This window comes from Miniopterus natalensis, chromosome 13, assembly GCF_054644295.1.
Source record: "Miniopterus natalensis isolate mMinNat1 chromosome 13, mMinNat1.hap1, whole genome shotgun sequence".
In the NCBI taxonomy this organism is placed as follows: Eukaryota; Metazoa; Chordata; class Mammalia; order Chiroptera; family Miniopteridae; genus Miniopterus; species Miniopterus natalensis.
The window spans coordinates 60,690,784-60,709,870 of NC_142093.1; the positions used below are offsets into that span (position 1 = coordinate 60,690,784).

The following is a 19,087-nucleotide window of genomic DNA, read 5'->3' on the forward strand; positions in this document are numbered from 1 at the left end:
AATTCCAGCCAATGACAAAACATGGGATGAGAGGACCCTCCCAGGCGATCTCTCTCTGCCTGTGTCCTCCAGCTTGTGCCCTGGCAGCAGAGGTGGGACAGCTGTTTGCAGAGGGAAGTCAAGGGACCGTGCTGTGCACCCCACTTCCCACTGCGCCTAGGGTTCCCCAGGCTGGGTCGCTCGCTGCTCTAGTTGTTTTAAACTTATGTAAACCAGACTAGGAGCCACACAGAAGCTGCCTGAAGGTTAAAAACAAAACAAGGAAATCTGAGCTCCTTATTTTTCTCACCAAAATTAACCTTGACTTGGCCCTGAACCCCGAGTCTTTTTCCTCCCACGTGGTATGGACACCTTCTCCCTTTCATGTGTTTCTCAGTGGCAACCCTGGCCAGGCTCTTGAGCAGGTCCCCGGGCCGTCTGTGGCTCCCCTGGGACCTGGAGGAGGGCCCCTGCGTGGTGGGTGTCCACAGACATGAGCCAGCGTGACTGACAATCATGCTCGCTCTCTGCTCTGCTGCCCGTCACAGGGACACTGTCACCATTCCCAAGGAGACAAAACCTCATAGCTTTTCCCTTTCCTGCTCTCTAGACTGCAAGGCTTTTCATTGCCGAGAGAGGGGTTTTTACTTGACTTCTGTGGTGACCACCAGGCGCCTTGTGTGGGCCATGCCCCAGCCACACAGTTGGAGACCCTGTCCCTGCCCTCAGGGCCTCGAGGTTCACACAGGACATCTGGCCAAGCAGGGATGCAGGGAGGGCTGCTGACATCTGCAGGGCTGTGGGGAGCTTGTGCATGGCTCACTACGACTCTCCCACCTGTGGCATTTCCAGGACATGATGTGGGCCATATCCCAGAACTTGTCTGTGCTGAGATCTGTGCTCTTGCCACCAGCAGGGCCAGGGGACCATTTCCAGGACAAAGCCGAGAGCTGGCCTCCCACTCCTGCTCTGCTCGGGCAAGGCCGATTTGGCAGAGCACCCAGGGTGCCTTCTTCACAGGGGAAGGGCAAGTGTGTCACTAACATTCCTGGGAGACCAGACACACTCTGAGTAGGTGGGAGAAACACGCCCAGACCACAGCCATCCCCAACCCACTGTCACCTGGCCCAGGGACCCCAGGGCCTATGCGCAGCAGGAGAGTATGTTGAGGTCTCAGCCTGCAGCCGCCGGGCAGGGAGGACAGCCTGTGCTCCCCGGATCTGTGTTCAGGCCCCTCCAAAGCTTCCTGGCTGGCAATGGTGATGATTTCTTCCGATCCAACAGGCCCACTCAGTGAGCTGGCACCCTGACTTCACCCAGCTCACTCACACTGCCTCTACACCCTGGGATCTGAAAAGGGAACAAAACTCCCAAATCTTTGGAAACCAGGGTCTGGAACCAGCTGCTGACATGATGCAGTTGGGGTGAGTGGTCAAAGTGTCAAGTAACCTAGCCTGGGTCTCAGTCTCTGTCCCCCCTCAGCCGTGAAACCCTCCTCTGAAGGGACCCAGACCTTGCTGTCAGAGTAGGCTAACCACTGAGAGCTTAACATGGGGCTTGCCGAACACTACGTATTTCACTGTAAGAGCCTCATGAAGTAGTACAATTATCTGTCTTTTATAGATGAGGAAACAGTCCTGCCAAGGTTTAGTCACAGAAATTGCAAGAAGTCTTAGAAAAATAATTTGTGAATAGACAGGTCGTCCCTGGGCCATGAAGCAGGAGAAGGAAAATTCTAAAAGAACCAGGGCCCTTTGACCATGCTCCCGACCCCGTTCCTCCCACTAATAGGGGGAGGCCCTCGGGGGTCCCACAGACAGGCTGAGTGCAGGGAAGGGTCAGCTGGAGAGGCGCTGGCTCCCCTTCCCTGGTCCATGACAGGGATCCCAGGTGGCTGGGGCTCACCTCCATGCGGGCCTTGTACAAGTCCTTATCTTTCAGCTTCCCCTTGAGGTGTGCAAGCTGTCTCTCTCGCCTCCCCACGAGGCGCCTCCTCTTCCTCAGGGAATGCAGCTCACCCAGGTGGACACGAGCAGACTGGGCGCTGGCGGCAAGATGGAAGTTCTGGAAGGTGGGCAAAGGCAATTGTCCTCACTCAGGGTAACGCTGGGGAGGGAAAGGGCCAAGTCCCTGCAATCCCAAGAGAAGCCAGTTCCTGGTGGCCAAGGAGCTCTAGCTGCAGGCTGCTCCATGGGGGCCCCCATGCTGTCACTAAAACACATCACCCCCACAGCAGCTCTCAGGACACCTGGCTCTCATGCAGGGTTGCATTGAGCAGGAAGGAAACAGGTCCCGAGGTTACACTCCTGGACCTTGGGCCACAGTCACTGGGGTGTCCTAGCCCCCACCCTCTCTACACACGACAGGCTCCCACTCACCTCCTGCCTGACGTGCTGCAGCTCCAGCACCAGCTGACCCACCTCATGCCTGGTGGCCACCAGCTGCTCTGTTTTCTGCTCCCTGAGGGCAATTCAGAGGACGCTTGGTGAGGGCTTCCTCAGAAGCACCCAGAAAGCCCACCATCTTGAGAGACCAGAGGGGGAAGGAAAGGGGACCTTGCTAGTGGGGGTGAGGAGAGAGTTTGCATGTGGGGCTCAAAAAAGCTCCCGACTCAAATGTCACTTTTAGGTTTTCAATGCCTGCTCTCGGGCTACACACATCAGACACTGAGTTTTCCTCTGAGGGTGCAGGACAGGTCAGGAGCCCCCAGGAGCCACTGTGCCCCTCCACCACCAGGCAGGCAGTGAGGCCTACTGACAGGGAGGTAATGGCTGGCAGCCCCCAAGATGACGGGCCAGGTGACATCACTAGCTGCAGGAAAGGGGAACAGACTCACCAGAAGGGGCGAGACACTTCCCCCTCCAGCCAAGGACACACATACCAGTGTGTGGCCACTGGAGCCCCACACAGGGCCTGAGGGCAAACAGCAGGCTGCCTCTCTAAGCCTGTAATATCTGGACTGGCAGGAGCCCAAAGCCCCCGAAGAACCCCTCCTGTGCTGCACCAGGTGGGAGCGAAATTTTCCCTGGTCAAACGGACTGAGCTCGGAGCATGACCCAGCGACTCTGGGCTCAATACAGAGCTCTCCTGTCCACTGCACTGCATGGCAGTGACCCACATGTGCTAGAAACGTGCTGGTGACACACACAGAAGAGCAGACAGGCCAGGGCATTGGAGGACTCACAGTTTCTGGCTGACGTGGCAAACCCTGGCCTTGGTGTCCTCCAGTTCCAGGGCCAGGTGATGCCCGTGCTCGCTGGACAGGACACTGGTTGGGCCGGGTGCGGACTCAGCACTGGAGGCCTGGGGGGGGCAGGGAAGCTGCTGTGCCCGGAGGCGGTCTCGCTCCTGAGTCAGGTCCACGATTATCTGCAGCAGGGCAGAGAGGGGGTCTCAGTGCGTGCTCCTGTGCCCGGCACAGTGCCTGCTCTAGAACTTGGTGAAAAATTACCAAAAAGTGTAAAAGAGAAGATGGCAGCCGACACCGACACTGCAAAACCAAGAGGGAGACATGAGAACAATGATGTAATTTTTTAAAAAGCGATGACATATTCAGTGAGACAGAAAGAGGCGTGAATGGAGCACGACTCCAAGTTCAACTTCTACCCTGATGCAGGTGATTCGGAGGTAACTGTTCATTTCAGGGAGAGTGCCCACGTCCTGTCCCTGTGGAACCTCGGTCAGGGGTCGGGGTGGTGTGCGGGATTGAGAGGGAGAGTGAGGGTGAGGACAATGGCCCATAACTAGGACCCCAGGCCCCTCCCCACCTGTCCCACCAGGCTGCTGGGCCCCCTGCAAACACACCTCCCTGTATTCGTCTCGCTCATCTACGAGCCTCTTCACGTGAGACAGCATGTTCTTCGAGGAGGCCTCCAGCTCCTCCAGGGACACGTCTGGAACCTCCAACATCTTCAGGTCCAGCACGTTCTTCTGGTGTTGGGTCACCTGAGGGCACACATGGGACGGTGCTTCAGCGGCTGGGCAGGGAGCAGCTGCGAGGGCCCAAGAGCACCTACCTCCCAAGGGCAGCCCTGAATTTCATCATCCCTCAGGACTCTTTGGGCAGCATTGCAACCCCCTTTTATTACAAATATCCTGCTGGCTGAGCAGAAAAGACAATGAGTGGCAGACCTAGTCCCCAGGTACATACATTTTCAAAACATGTGGACACACCAGGGAAATCAAAAGGCAGAATGGTTCTTAGGCTGACAGGTGGCCACTTGCCCACATGAATGGCTAAGTGTATTTACCACAATGCTGACTTTCCCCTAGACTACAGCAAGCTGCATCCATCTCCTGCTCCAGTGCCGACTCAGAACCCAGAACCCAGCACCCCTGGTGCCTGGCGGCTGGGGACCCATCAGCCCAGCCTGTCCCCGGCACCGGTATAGGGAGCTGTGTTCAGCTGCTCCTGCCAGTCACACACCTGCTCCTATGTGCTCCTGCTCCTGTCTTTTTCATGCCTTAATCTCACCTGTCCAATCAGACTGAAGGCTGAACCTCATCTCCTAAGATACTTAAAACATACAAGGCTGCTTCTGGAAGGGAGGGTGTGGGAGTGTCAGGGAAACCCATTTTCAGGTAGGGGCTTGCCCCACAGGCCCAGTTTCCAGGGAAACCACTTCTCTGATGTTACCACCTCTGCCAAGGTCAATGCAGAGGGGCCGTCCTCAGTGCAGAGCCCTTCTCACCCCAGCCCAGGAGAAGAGTCTATGGTGACAGCCCTTCTGGGACCTGGTGGTTCCTAACCTCCCAGGTGGTGGCAGCCTGTTTCTCTGCCGCATCACTGACACAGAGCATCTTTCTCCATGAAGATCAACCATCTGAAGCAGGGTGACATTTGCCAGAATATATTTTGAGGGACTGTACATCAAATTCGAACCCCAAATGACCTGACAGTACTTAAAAGTAATCTGATTCCATATTAGGCAAGAAGAGGAGGCAGAAGACGTGAGTGAGGAGGTTTTAAAGAATATTTTAATCTTTGCCCCCATTTTATTTTAGCGTGCTGATGACTAACCTTCCCAACAGGATGGACATTTCTGTGGTGTCTTTCCCCTAGTAAAATCGCGAATGGGTGACATAGTCTTTAAACTTTTCCCTGGTGGAGATAGCCTACCTCCTGTCTTCATGGGAGTGGGGTCCACAGCTGAGCCCCATGAAGCCAGCGACACACCTACCTCCTGAATATGGGCCATGATCCCGGCCTGGGTCTCACTGTCCAGCTCCTGGATCCGGTTTATATACTCCTCTCTCCTCTCACACTGTGGAGGGTAACCCGTGTCAATGGGAGCATTTTGCCAGTGAGGCAACCTGGACCCAGCCCAGCACAGAGTTTCCAGACCAACTGCCTGCCCAGCCCCTGGCTTCCTCCTTTATATTCCTCCAAGAATGTGTCCTCCCTACTGCCTGAGACTGGGGTTTCTCTAGAAGTTGCTCTGAACGCCTACATCTGAATCACCTGGGTTGCTTGTTTATTAAAAAAAAAAAAAATCAGGTTGAAGACATAGGGTGAAACACTAAAATATGCACGTGAAACAAGCTCTCCAAGAGATTCTTAAACTGGTAAAGATCAAGAACACTGGGTTTAAGCCTGGGAGCGGCAACCTTCTATTTCAAAGTGCTGGGTGGTAAAAGTATCTTGGAGTCTGGGGTTCATTTGGTGTCAGCTCTACCACTGTGGTGCGAGAGCAGCCAGAGGTAACACATGAAGAAACCAGTGGGACTCTGTTCCCGGGAAAGTTTATTTTCAAAAACAGGGTGGGTCACATTTGGGCCCCCCCGCTGTGTGTAGGTTCTGACCTTTGCTCTAGGTGTCTCTATACTGGGGAGAATTTGCTAATGGCACCCTGGGCTGAGGAACCCCCACCTGCTTGTTGCCAAAGGTGCACTGGTACTAGCATTGACTGCCACCTATTGAGTGGTCCCTTCTCTGAGGAAGCCAGGAATGTGTCGTGTTGGGCTGAAGGGAGCTTCATTCCTACCTCACTAAGGGGAGCTTTGTCCCCACAAACCCAAATACGAGGTGTCTGAAGGCAGGCCCCCTCCACCCCTGCCCAAGCCCTACCTGGACAGCAGAGCCCAGCACCAACACCAACAAGTTCTTGACTTCCTCCATGCTTCTGCCTAAATCCAAAGAGCAACATATTTTATTAGGCTTGTCTGTTCATAAAATCTCACTGGTGAGACACCAGTCTGCTGGGGAGTGGGGGCAGGGGACCAGATAAACTTAAAAAAATCATTTCTCTACCCATGATTTCGACTTGGGTGTACACATTCCGTCTGTTTTCCATGTATTGGTTTGTATATTATTTAAGCCAGATGAGAACTCTGTACATAGCTATCTGTGGTCCTTTTCTACTCAAATCCGTCATAAATATTGTCCCAGGATAACCCAGGAACTTCAGCATCAGTATCTCTTTTTAGTGAGTGTGGGAAGCAGCACCCAGTGGCAGAGGCCTCTCCGCAGGGAACACTAAGCTGACTCTAGAACTGGGAAGCGCACAACTCTGCCTTTCACCTTGCCCACTTCAAACAGACCATCCGCAGGCCTGGCATCCTGCTCCGGCCTCCCCACTCTCACATCTACCCTGCCACGGCCTCCTCCCGCTTCTGCGTTTCCATGTTTGGCTGGAATGCTCCAAAGAAAACCCCAGACAACATACAGACATCACTTTTGATGGCCTCACACTTACTTTGTACAAAGGCCACACTTACTCAACCAATCCCCTTCCAGAGGCTCAATTTTTCAATGTTTTCATCTAAATGATGCTAAACACCTTAGCGGCTAGGTAATTTTTAAGAAGAGGGAAGAAAATTAGTTTTAAAAATATATTTTAAAGCGAGAAGGAGGGACAGAAAGAAAAGATGAGCATGGATGTGAGAGCAGAACATCAATCGTCTGCCTCCTGTATGCCCCCTGCTGGAGATAGAGCTGGAAAGCCGGGCATGTGCCCTGACCAGGAATCGACACAGCAACTTTTGGGGGCATGAGATGACACCCATCCAACTGAGCCACACTGACCAGAGCTTAAAGGCAAGTTTTTAATGCAGATTCTTATTTACTTCTTTAGGAGAAACTCACCCTTTAAGCTTCTCCTACTGCCAAATTGCCCCACAGAAACGCTTTACCATTTTACTGTCTCACAAGCAACAAGCTTATGATAAGTCCCATTTGCCCGGACCCAGACCAACCCTGTCTTGCCGCCCCTTCTCAGCTCTGCCAAGCAGATAGCCCAAACATGTCCTCTGTCATCATTTTACACTGTCTATCTGATTATGCATCTTCGTGTGCTTATGAGAACCAAACACTTGATAAACAGAGTCAGATGCTGGGGCTCTAGACTTGGCTTGGTTAGCAGGAGCAGTGTGACCCCAGGAAGCTGTACTCTGGCCCCCATCCTCAGTTTCCACATCTCTGAAATGGAGACAGCTGGCCTGGGTGATGTGCAGAGGGGGCTGGGGGTAAAAAAAAAAAAGTATAGTTTTCTAACTTTCTAATCATATCCTGCTCTATTTGGGGGAGAAGGAAAGTGCCAGAAATGGCATTGTCTCCTTGAAAGACTTACCCACACCCACTCACACTGTGCTAAAACGGCCCAAAGTATTACCACGAACCCCGGGATGAAAAACACAAACTCGTGCCCCGAGGATTAGTGCTGTGGGTCATTTCGGGTCCCTGGGTGTATGGTGTGGATGGAGTGACAGGCGGCCTCATCCCAATACCTCCCAAATGAGACATCGCTAAGAACAACCTTCCTGAGATGGAGACACTATGGCTGAGTCTCAGAACTGAGGACTGGGTATTCACTGACCTAAACTGCACCCTCCTTGCTGTCTCCCAGCCTGGGGAGGGCGGGAGGAGCGGGAACCAGACCACAGGGTCTCTATGGACCATCCAGGTTCCACTCTAGCATATTAGGGATATGCTGGATACGGGTGGGTGCTGCAGATCCATCCCCTCCAGTCAAACCCTCGCCTTGCTAAGTGTAGAACCTCCTCAGTGTTAGGAATGGAAAAGCCTCAAAGACTCCTATGAATTCTTTTCCCGTGAGGCTTTCATTGGGCCTAGGAGGCTCCAATCCATAGTCGTTAATAAATATAATCACCACACTGACTCACTTCTCTATTGGTGCTGAGCTGATGATCAGTCACAATTTCAGTTTTGATAAAAAGAAAAGGAAATGCACACATGAGTGTTAAAAGCCTCCAGTCAGCCTCACCAACATCTTTCCCAGCTACAGTGCTAGTGCCCAGCCCATATGCCCATGTGATGGTCCCTCCTGCACTATCAGTCCCCTCCCCTAAGCCCTTGGTGGATATTAGAGGTACAGTCCCCTCCAGCCATCACCAGCTCCTCTCCCACAGTGATTCACCTTTCCCAGGCCAGGAACTTGGCGCTGTAACCAGCAGAGCTGATATAAGGGAGAACGTGTTTGGAGGGCTTGGATCAGCCAAAAAAGGCGGCAGAGTTCACACAGAAAATCTTTATGTATTCTGTCCAGAGCAGAGGCCGCAAAGGACCTATTATACCATACTTTAGAATAACTTAAACAGCCCTGACGACCCATTTTCCCAGCCACAACTGATGAAAACAGTATTAAAAGTGGAAACAAGTGTTTGGTAGGCCCACTGCTCATAGCAAGAGTGTAAGCAAGGAGACTAGAAAACCTGTACATACAGACATACACACAGATACACAGACACACAGACACACACACAGGTACACAGACGCATACACACAGGCATACACACAGTTACACACACACACAGACGCAGGAACACACACACACACACACACACACACACACATAGACACAAGCTCAAAGTTACAGTCTGAGGCTGCTCAATCAAAGAGCAAAGGGTTCTGCTCCCTTAGCACCTGAGTCACATGCAGTGACAACCATGAGCCACGCATTCATTCATTCATTCATTCATTCATTCATTCAGTTCATTCGTTCACTCACACCCATTAGGCATCAAGAGAAGCTAAATCCCACCCAGAGCACTGTTAGAAAAGCACGGAATTCCTGTTTGCTGAGTTTTGTTAGCAGAGGGGGAAACGGCTTAAAGGTAGAGAATTAATTTTAGGAAAATCTTCATGGACAAAAATTATTCAAAACAAACTTTTGGGCCATAAGCAGGGCACTAGGAGATTCCGCTTTGCCTCCTCCGGGTGGGGCAGCCCTGTGCTTGTTCTCACCAGGCTGTGTGAGTAAAAACATGCGCTTATCACAAACGCATCCTGTGATTTTTATCCCTACAGGTTCCTATGAAACTTATAAAAAGAGAGAGAAAAGCTGAAGTTCTCTCATTTCTCATGGGAGGCCGATGCCCAATTTCTCTCCAGGATTTTAGGAGAAAGAAAAACTGCTATTTTCATAAATCTACCAGACTGTGGGTTTTGAATAGTTTCAAAACATACAAGAGACTGTCTACTGGGTTCCTGCCAGCGATATTGGCTCAGTGACACAGTCAAGCAGGCAAAGAGAAGAAACAAACCTACTGATAACTCCCTTTCCAAGCACCCATGTGGTCTGGGTGCTGGGAGCTTTGTCATAATCAACACAGTCCTCTCAGCTCAGACCAAGGAAATCAACAATTAAAAAAAGCCAAAACCCAGCCACCATGGCTCAGTGGTGGAGCATCGACCTATGATCCAGATTGCAGTTCGATTCCCGGTCAAACACATGCCCAGGGGCGTGCAGGAGGCAGCTGATTAATGATTCTCTCATCCTGATGTTTTTCTCTCTCTCCTTCTCCCTTCCTCTGTCTGAAATCAATGAAGATATATTTAAAAAAAAAAAAAAAGGTGAAAAATGCTAAGGGAACCTGGAAGGACATCTAGTCTGCAGTAAGAATCAGGCAGGGTTTCTTAAAGGAATGACCTCTGAGCTGAGACCCAAAGGATGCGGAGAGATCTAGGATGCAGGCGAGCGAGAGCATCCCAGGCACAGGAAACAGTATGTGCAAAGGCCCAGAGGTAAGAGAAAGTGGTGTTTGTCCAGAAGCCGTGGTACAGGCAGATGCTCACAATGCGGCAGGGAGGAGATCTGCCGCTCTGTTTAACTCACCAGGGAGCTACCTGACAAGTACAAATTAAGCTCCGACTTTCTAGAAGATGTCCAGGAGCACATTTCATTCAGTCTTTCAAGGTCACAGTGAGTGTGCGAAGCTAGAACTTGGAACCCTTGCCCTCTCAGGCCTCAGGGCACAGTGGGAGACATGACAGGATTCCTGGTGAGACCTACCACAGACTGAAAGAGCATCACAAGGACCGTGGAAGGGAGATGTGAGCTCCTTCAACAGATTCATGCTTTTTTGGTAATCCTCACCTGAGGATATTTCTCCCATTGCTTTTTCAGAGAGAGTGGAAGGAAGGGAGGGGGGACAGAGAGAGAAACATCAATGTGAGAGTCACATTGGCTGGTTGCCTCCCACATACACCTCAACTGGGGGTAGGAGACAAACCCACAACCGAGGTAGGTGCCCTTACTTGGGAATTGAACTTGTGACCCTTCGGTGTGAGGACTGACACTCCAACCACTGAGCCACACTGGCAGGGCCCTCAACAGAGTCTTACTTTCTTACCAAAGGGCACCCATCCCGTGACGGTGACATTGATTCCACATATACTAAGGAGGAGAGACCCTGGAGAGCCCACCGCAGCAATGGCCTTGCATGCCTCTGCACTTGGACTTGGTCTTAAGGAAGAAGTGTGCTCTTGGCTTCATGCCTCAGAGTAACAAACCCACCCTTTAAAATCGCATCGAAATGATGCCGTGTTTTCACTGTGCTGGCTCCAAGCTGGCAGCTGGAGCTCTGTGTCCAACAGCTGCCCAGAGCCAATGGCACTGCCAAGCACCCCGGAGGCAGCGTTCACTCACCAGACAGCGGGTCCTTGCCGATCACCACGACATCAGGCAATCTCATGAGGATCACCTGCCTGAGAACATCCTACAGAAACAAAGAGGAAAAGGTACCAATGAGAACAGGAAACAAAAATAAAGGACTAAGATGACCGGATGAGCGTGCAGCCACTACACGGCGACTTTAACACACTATAGAGAGGAAGGTCTACTTAGGATACAAACAAATGTGAAACGTCAAAGCTAATTCACGTCTGCCTCGATCGTAACCAGGCAAGCCTCATGTCTGCTTCTGCACAGAGACCTTGGGGAGAGAAGACACTTTACACGTCAGGGTGGCAGGGGCAGGGGTGAGCATCTGTTTAAAAGATGTCTTTATTTTTATGGTTTGGTTTGCTTGTGCAACTGAAAATACAGAGTGAAAATGAGAGAGATGCTGCTGGGTCTCCATAGCCTGATGACCCAGGATGCTGGCGCCCAGCAGTTCTGTGGTACACGCTATAGATGCGGATACTTCCATCCTGTACAGCAGCGACTTCCCTGGGACAGGGATAGGTCACAGCTAATCTGCACCCATCAGAAGGGTGGTGTGGGAAACAAGCTGCCTTCTGGCCCTCACACCAAGGGCCTTTGACAGTGGGGCCAGGCACTGGCCGTCAGCCATGCCCATGCCTGGGCGTCTCTGACAAGCCCTCCTTGGAGTGTGCGGGCTCACACCCAGACCCACGACTGCGTTCCCAGAGCGCCTCCAGGGCAGGTTGTCTTTGCTGTCCAGATGGGCCTTGGTTTTTACAAAGCAGAAGATAAAAATCTAATTTTATAGGAGACGAGTAAGGGGGGAGGTTCCAGAGTATTCTTGGCCTTACGAAAGTGGTCACTATAAAAATTCTTCACCAAAAAAGCTCTTCTTAAGCCATTTTAAAAGGTTTCCCACTTTCCTCAGTAGTCCCCGTATTGAGTAGGTCACTGCATCTCTGCATTCAGCATCCTGCCAGCGAGCACTGGTGAAGAAAGGGCCGATTACACAGCCGGCCCCGTGGAGCAGCCCAGAACTCTCTCTGGATCATCCGATGAGAATGGCGGCATGGGACACGCAGGGCGGGGGATGCCAGAGCCTCCAAACAGCTTGTGCATGGACTCTATCCCCCCTCTTACTGTCTTTCTGTGGCTCCTGTCTGCACCAGAACTTGGGGGGAGGGATGCTACCACGAGGTGCACCTCACCCCAACACAACGGGCCCCTCTGAATTTGGTGTTGGAGGCAGTTTAACTTTATTGTCTGGGGTCACATGTCGCCGCATCAGAGAGGCTGGTGTTTTTCTAAAAATGTCTCACTGGTGAATACCTGGCTTGGACAGAAGTCTGAGCTGTGTAACAGCCTCAGCCCTCCTTCAGGCCTTGGGAAAATTCAACATGAGAAAACTCTTAAGTGAATGGCTCATGAAAGTATTCCACAGTCCCACCCAGGGCAAAACACGCACCACGAGCCAAATCAGCAAAATCCACTTTCCAGCTGCTCAGTCAGCACAAGGAAGGACTCCTGCCACATGAGCCCTGAGTCCTGGAGGCTCTGCCCCCCTCTTGCCTTCATACACAACTCAAGCGCTCAGCGCAGCTTCCAGAAGGTCCACGTGTTACCGATGCTTGACCACCCAGAGTCCCGTCTGGTCTTGGCTGCTTTCCCCGACTGCCCCCGTGCAGCTGGAGTTAGGAGTCTTGTCTCTGGCCCTGTCAGCACAGTTTACGTCTCCTGGCCCTTAGCACACAGCATCAAAAGCACTCACTCACCATGAATGGTGCCTGCAGCCAGGAATCAGGCCGCTTCCATGCCCAGGCCCAAGTTCAGTGGCAACACCACCCCCTTCACCCAGCTGCCCCCGCCCGTGGCCAGCACAAGGGCAGCACTAGCTGAAACCCAGCAGCCTATAACATGCCCGGCCCTGAGTGTGGCTCCCCTTGGCCAAAGAAATGAAGCCACTTCAGCCCCACAGTCCCAGCTCTCCCAGGACCCACCTCGACCCCCAGTGCCTCCTCAGTGCAGCTGGCATTTCTAACTAAAAGGATGGGGCCGGTTGTACGCCTCCTAGAGGTTGCCCAGGGAATCACGGTGCTGTGCTGCCAACAGGCCATGGAATGAACACAGCTGAGCGCTAAGAACAGGTCCCAGGCACAGTCTGGCCCAAGATCTCAGTGGAACCCCAGGGTGAACCTGGGACAGGTTATTGAGCACTCAGTGGTTCTTGAACCATGTTTCCTGGGGTCCCAGGAACCCACAGAGATGCCCTGGAGGGAGAGGACAGGGCTGAGCAGAAGGCACTAGGGTCCCTCAACCCCCACATCAATCAAAATCATTGAACTTCACCTCTGATCTTAAAAAACTTCATATGGGTGAAAAAGTTTCAGTGCCAAGAAAACCAGGGTCCTGGGGGACAGTTTAGGTCCATATTGCTTCAGTGCTGGCCATATAAACACCATAAACATCAAAGATTTCACCCAGCATTCCCAAGGCCGTTCCCCATCAGGCCCTCCTACCCACTGACTATCTGCTAATGAGGTATGGTGAGCACTGGACAAGTGGACACTCCACACGGTGAACTCTAGAGCTCCTGTGTGCAAGCTCAGGGCTCATCAATTACAGTCCCAAACCCAACATAACCCTTCTGTGCTCCCATATCTCCTTCAACCCCTTGAATTGCTGCTGTACAAAGACTCACTGAGCTGTGGACAAGAACCACATCAGGGTGCCCATCCCAGAGCCCATCGCAACCACTCCCAGTGTAATTGGTGCTTGGGTCACAGTGGTACCTGAGGCTCATCTTTGGGGCTCTGTCAGCACCAGACACTAATACTCTGCACATCGCTTGAAGAGAATTCCCTGGACAAAGTAAAGCAACCTAACACCCGACCCTTCTCACAATGCAAAAAAACAACATGCAAGTGAAAAAAACAAAAGAAGTGTTGGCACGCAGGTGTCTGCCCTTGAACACAATGTCCTCCCGGCTTCCTGTGGGGAAATCATGTGAGTGACAGCACTGCCAGGGGCACAGAACTCCTGGGGAACTGAGAGCTGCCCTCACCTTGTAGAAGGTCTTGATATTTCTGACCAGCATGCTCAAGTTCTCAATCCGAAGGTCCGCATTGTTGTTGACATTCTGGTGGATGGGCTTCTTTCCAGGCCTGTGATCACTGGGGGAAGAAACAGGAGAATGGAAATGGCATCTCCCAGCTTTGCTGCACCTCCCTGCCTGGCGGCGGATAGTCCTCTCCAAGTCTAGGTGGGTGTGAGGCTGTAACGAGTGTGGCTCCAGTAAACCTAATTCTGCCACTGCTGAGCCGTGGACTTGGATGAGCCCCATCACTCCCGCCCCACAACAAGGCCCTCAACCTCCTCAGGCCTTTAATCACAGTCACTGCCATTCCCACTGTTAATAGCACCCACAAACCACCACCAGTGCAGACCCCAAAAGTTACACCGTGTCAAAATCAATAACCTACCCCAAGATATATTTCAAGATTAAAAGGATTAAAAACTGAACATACCAAAATGTATGAACTATCAAGAGAGAAAAAGGGAAAAAAGGAACATTTTCTGATTTACATCAGTAAAAATCATTAATGTTCCACTTCACATGAGTCCTCTCCTCTGTCACCAGCATGGGTCTCAGGCAGGTCCTGCCTGTGATTTTACATCCCAGGGACACAAGTCACCTGGAAGAACTGGCATCATCAGAACTGGGCTCTCTATGGTGCCCAGAGCAGCCTACGAGAAATGCTAACAGTAGTTGATGTGGGAAGCCCCAAAAGTGTCTTTTACTTTCCGCTCCCAGGCAAAAGTCTAGTCTGGTCGTGATGAGACTAGAAATCTGAATCAAGTGACTTATAATTCCACTCATCTATATACGTGCAGGATATTTCTCAAAATTCTGTGTCAAAAGAAGGTTTCCTATCTGAAGAGAACGGGCTCAATAGGACCATTTAGCTGCCACATCTCCTGCTTTTCATGACAAAGCCATCCCCCCACGTGACTGTCCCAAGACACAGACAAGGATATCTAATTCAAATGAGGGCTGTGTTCACGGTTCCATCTGTCCCCAGCCCTGTGATAACGGTGCTGAGAAATTTCATAAAGTGACACATGTGCTTCTTAACATAGCAGAACTTAGAGAACATGCAGGGCTTTTCTGTTTCATTGTTACTGTCACCTCAGCTTTCCTTTAGGTCAGATGGGACCACCCCAACTGTGCCAGGAGCCAAAGGGCCTCAGCACACACCGGGATGCTGGCTGCACCTAAAAGACACTACACGCACCCAGGGTAGGGCCGGGCTCTGACCGCCTCTGCTTCCCCCATCAGTTCTGAAGGCAGCAGCTAACTGGAACAACACTGCAAAAGAGCCCCGCCATTTACTGGGTGAGAGGCCCTTCACTGAATTTAGCCTCAGGCCAAGTGTGAACTGGCAATGAACTGGCATTTCTCAAAGGAACGGCCAGCAGGCTTTCCTGATTTACAGGCAAGTGGTAAAAGCTTCAGGAATTCCAAAGGTCAGGGAAGAGCCCGGCCGGGCATGGCTAAGTGGTTGAGCTTCAACCTGGCATCCTGGCAATCGGGTTTCGATTCCCAGTCAGGGCACATGCCCGGGTTGTGGGCTCGATCAATGACTCTCTCATCATTGATGTTTCTATCTATCTATCTATCTATCTATCTATCTATCTATCTATCTATCTATCTATCTATCTATCTCCTTCTCCTTTCCTCTCTCTGAAATCAATAAAAGATATATTTAAAAAAAAGGTCAGGGAAGAAAGAAAGAGTGCCCGGCCTTTGTTCTGCCTCTGCCTGGGTGTAAAAGCTGAATGGAAAGGCTGGGGACACTGCTAATGTTCTTAATTAAACAGTCCTGGGCTTGGGTAAGGGCAGGTTGAACTTTCACTCATCACTGCTCCAATGGAATCCAGTAATTTTCAGGGTCTAACAGAATGGGGGGGGGGTAGCCAGAACTGGACTATCCAGGGGACAACCTCAGGAAAACTCATTTTCGCCAATGGTTTTGGAGCAGTGCTGCCAAAGCTAATAGATATGTCATTTAGAATCTAATCACAGGCTTCTGAGAGCGAGACCTTAGTCACTCACAGATGCTCCTGACCCACCGACTCCTCTGTAACCAGACACTGTCTGTTACTCTTCCTGGATCCCCAAAAGGCTTTTATTTTAATTTCATTGCTTAAACCACATTCAGTACCCGAGTTGGAAGTTAATTGCACCACCTACACCAAGTGTTTGACAGTCCTTCAATTCCAAATTCCCGTCACCAAACAAGCTGCCAGCCGCTGTCCGGGAGCTCTTCTCGCCCCAAGGAGTGGCAGCAAAGGCACTCGGACTGAGACGCCCCTGGGCCAGGGGAAAGACCCTCCCATAGCAACCGCAGGTCCCATTTCTACACCCTTAAGGCAACACTTTCGTAGACAACTTACATTTGTAGCATGACCTGGTTCAGAAAGATGCCATCCACCAGTTTCATGTAGAAACTCAAGTTGTCGCAGTTGCCGCTTCGGAATGGGTCCAAAGTCTGAACCTGCGAGGAGGGGTTGGGGAGAAAGGCAGCACAAGTCACCCCGAGCACATCCTAAAGCTCTGCAGACAACCACAGGCCTGGGGGCTGAAGGGGTCCCCAACGCCCCCCATGCTTCAGTAGGCGCAAGGCCCCCTTTCCCCAGGGCCCCCTCACTTCCTTCTCCAGGCGACAGACAGGAGGCAGCAGGAGGAACACCTTCCCCCCACTTTTCTCCAGCACCCAGAAGGGGAAAAACAAAAGTAAAGGGAACTTTTCAACAAATGTCTCATGTCTCTGATCTATTGGAAGTCACTGTGCCCACCCCAGACTGTACACATTCCCACTCTGAGACCCCCAATCCCACCCATCACGGCCATTCAAGGGCTGGTCTTGGGTTCAAAAACTAACTACACCAGGATATTTGGGGAGAGTGAGTCCTATTCCTGAGTGGTCAATCCACAGGGGCCACGGCGACCACATCGACCCTGTCCACTCCTGGACTGGCAGCCCAGCACCCCGGTAGGGACAGGTGTACCCACGGGCCAGGGCTGGGGCACTGAGGGGTCCTGCACAGGGAGCACTGGCTCCAGAGTTGGAAACACCTCCGGACCCCAGGCCACTGTCCGGACCCCAGCTGGGAACACCTGCTAAGACCCCTGAGTCCCCGGACTGCCTGCCACCCGCAGCCCCCACCCCAGTGGGTCAGGTCTGCAGTGACCCGAGGGGGGTGGGAGAGGAGCCCGGGCACCAACACTGGGGCTGGGAGCCAGGGGCACTCACCCAGGTCACCAGCGGGCTCTGCAGGAAGAGCTCCATGAGCTCTGAGACGGTCACATCCATCCCGAGGCTGCGTCCAGTCGCTGCGCCCACCGGCTCTGTGCACACCTCTGTGCCCACCGGCTCTGCGCCTCGAACTCTAAACGGCTCTGCGCCCCGAATTCTAAACGGCTTTTCACCCCACATTCTAAACCGCTCTTCGCCCTGCATTCTAAACTGCCCTTCACCCCACATTCCAAATGTACAGCGGTTTGGGCCCAATGCCAAGTGCTTTGAAACATGCAAAAATCATGACACTCTCCCTATGAAACTTAAGGCCTATCTGGACACATAAAATATAAAGGTTACATATCTACTTTCTACATGATTATTAATGGAAATTAACCACAGAAACCTAATTTTGTCTATCCCCATTTTTTAAAATTATTTTTTTCCATCAGCCGAATTACAGAAATGTGATCAGTTCCTTTGAGGCAACAACACACTCACTTTATTTTGATAAGTCTTGCCCAGTATCTCAGCTTGGGAATTCTCCCCATCGGCAGGGAAAGGGGATGCTCCGGTTAGCAGTTCATCTGTCAGGACAGCTAAACTCCACCAGTCAACTGCCTGCAGAACAATGTGATAGAATAGTAACTAATATGTAATTTATAGGAAAGAAAAATGAAAAAAATAAACTTGTATATTTGGAATATGTATTTTTTCCATTGCTTTTCAGAGAGTGGAAGGGAGACACAGAGACAGAGAGAGAGACAGAAGAGAGACAGAGACAGAGAGAGAGAGAGAGAGAGAGAGAGAGAGAGAGAGAGAGAAAAACATTGATGTGAGAGAGACACATCAATTGCTCGCCTCCCACAAGGCACCCAGACCAGGGCAGGGGATTGAGCCTGCAAGCAGGGCACGTGCCCCTGGCCACAATTGAACCTGGGACCCTCCAGCCTGAGAGCTGACACTCTAACCACTCAAACTGGCTTGGGCTGGAAAATGTTTTAACAAAAAGATTTTGTACATAGCTTTCCATTTAAGGAGTATTAAATTAGCACATGCAAGAAAGACATTTAGAGAACAAATATGCTGGTACCTCAGAACAGAATTTAAACATTTAGGCCATCAATCAGTGAGATAAAAGTGTTTTAATCATTTTCTAAACTAGTAATGGTTTTACTTTGGTTAAATTTTAATTTAAAATAAATTTGAATTATTAAGTAAATGAAATCTTTGGACTTATGAGAGAGGTGAAAAAAGTACTGATTAACATTTTTATTAATTACCCAGCTCCAATAAATACTATAAAATTACTTAAAGTCAAAGAACAAAAATGAAAAAAAATCCCACCCTAAGATGTTCTTTTTTCATAACCACCTAAATCAATTCCTTTTGTAAAACCTACCCCATAAATCTAACAGTCTTCATTTGCAGGAAGCATGATGAGATTTAAAATAATGTACATCAAAATATGATCCAAATGGGAAACAAATTTATAAATGTAGTTAAATCATTAGCTGTGAACTGAGGACACAGCTAATAATGCCGCCTAGGGAAATGGCCTGAGGTTCCCTATGTTCAGCCCTTTTCTGGAGCTCCACCACTATTCTGAACTCCGCTCCTCCTGCCACATCCTTTGTGCCTCCACATCCAGGCACCTAGAGCCTCCAGAAATCCCTGATCTGCCTTCTTCTGAGCTCACCACCCCCCTCCACAGAGCAGCCACCTGGGTTTAACCCTTTCTTTACGTCAAAACCACAGGCACCTGGAGTGAGACACTTACTTAGCAGTCCTGCTACTATCAGAAGCTGACTCATTACCACCCGAACCTTAGCATGTTCTCCCTAAGGGTGTAGTAAGTAGAAAGCCTGTTAGAGGAGCCCTTTGCGTCTGTTATGAGAGCTGAGCACTTTGGGGATGCATTTTATC

At 51.0% G+C, this 19,087-nt stretch overlaps 1 protein-coding gene across 1 annotated transcript in view; it reads right to left on the minus strand.

Annotated features, from left to right (window-relative positions):
• The window catches only part of LOC148091728 (protein Daple-like), a 58,407-nt gene extending 41,171 nt beyond the window's left edge, over positions 1-17,236 (minus strand). Inside the window, 10 exon segments of the mRNA XM_087823786.1 lie at positions 1,885-2,043; positions 2,358-2,439; positions 3,164-3,348; positions 3,784-3,924; positions 5,160-5,243; positions 6,047-6,105; positions 10,866-10,935; positions 13,924-14,032; positions 16,317-16,417; positions 17,177-17,236. Coding sequence (XP_087679912.1) covers positions 1,885-2,043; positions 2,358-2,439; positions 3,164-3,348; positions 3,784-3,924; positions 5,160-5,243; positions 6,047-6,105; positions 10,866-10,935; positions 13,924-14,032; positions 16,317-16,417; positions 17,177-17,236 — 1,050 coding nt within the window.
• Between the last annotated feature and the right edge of the window lie 1,851 nt (positions 17,237-19,087).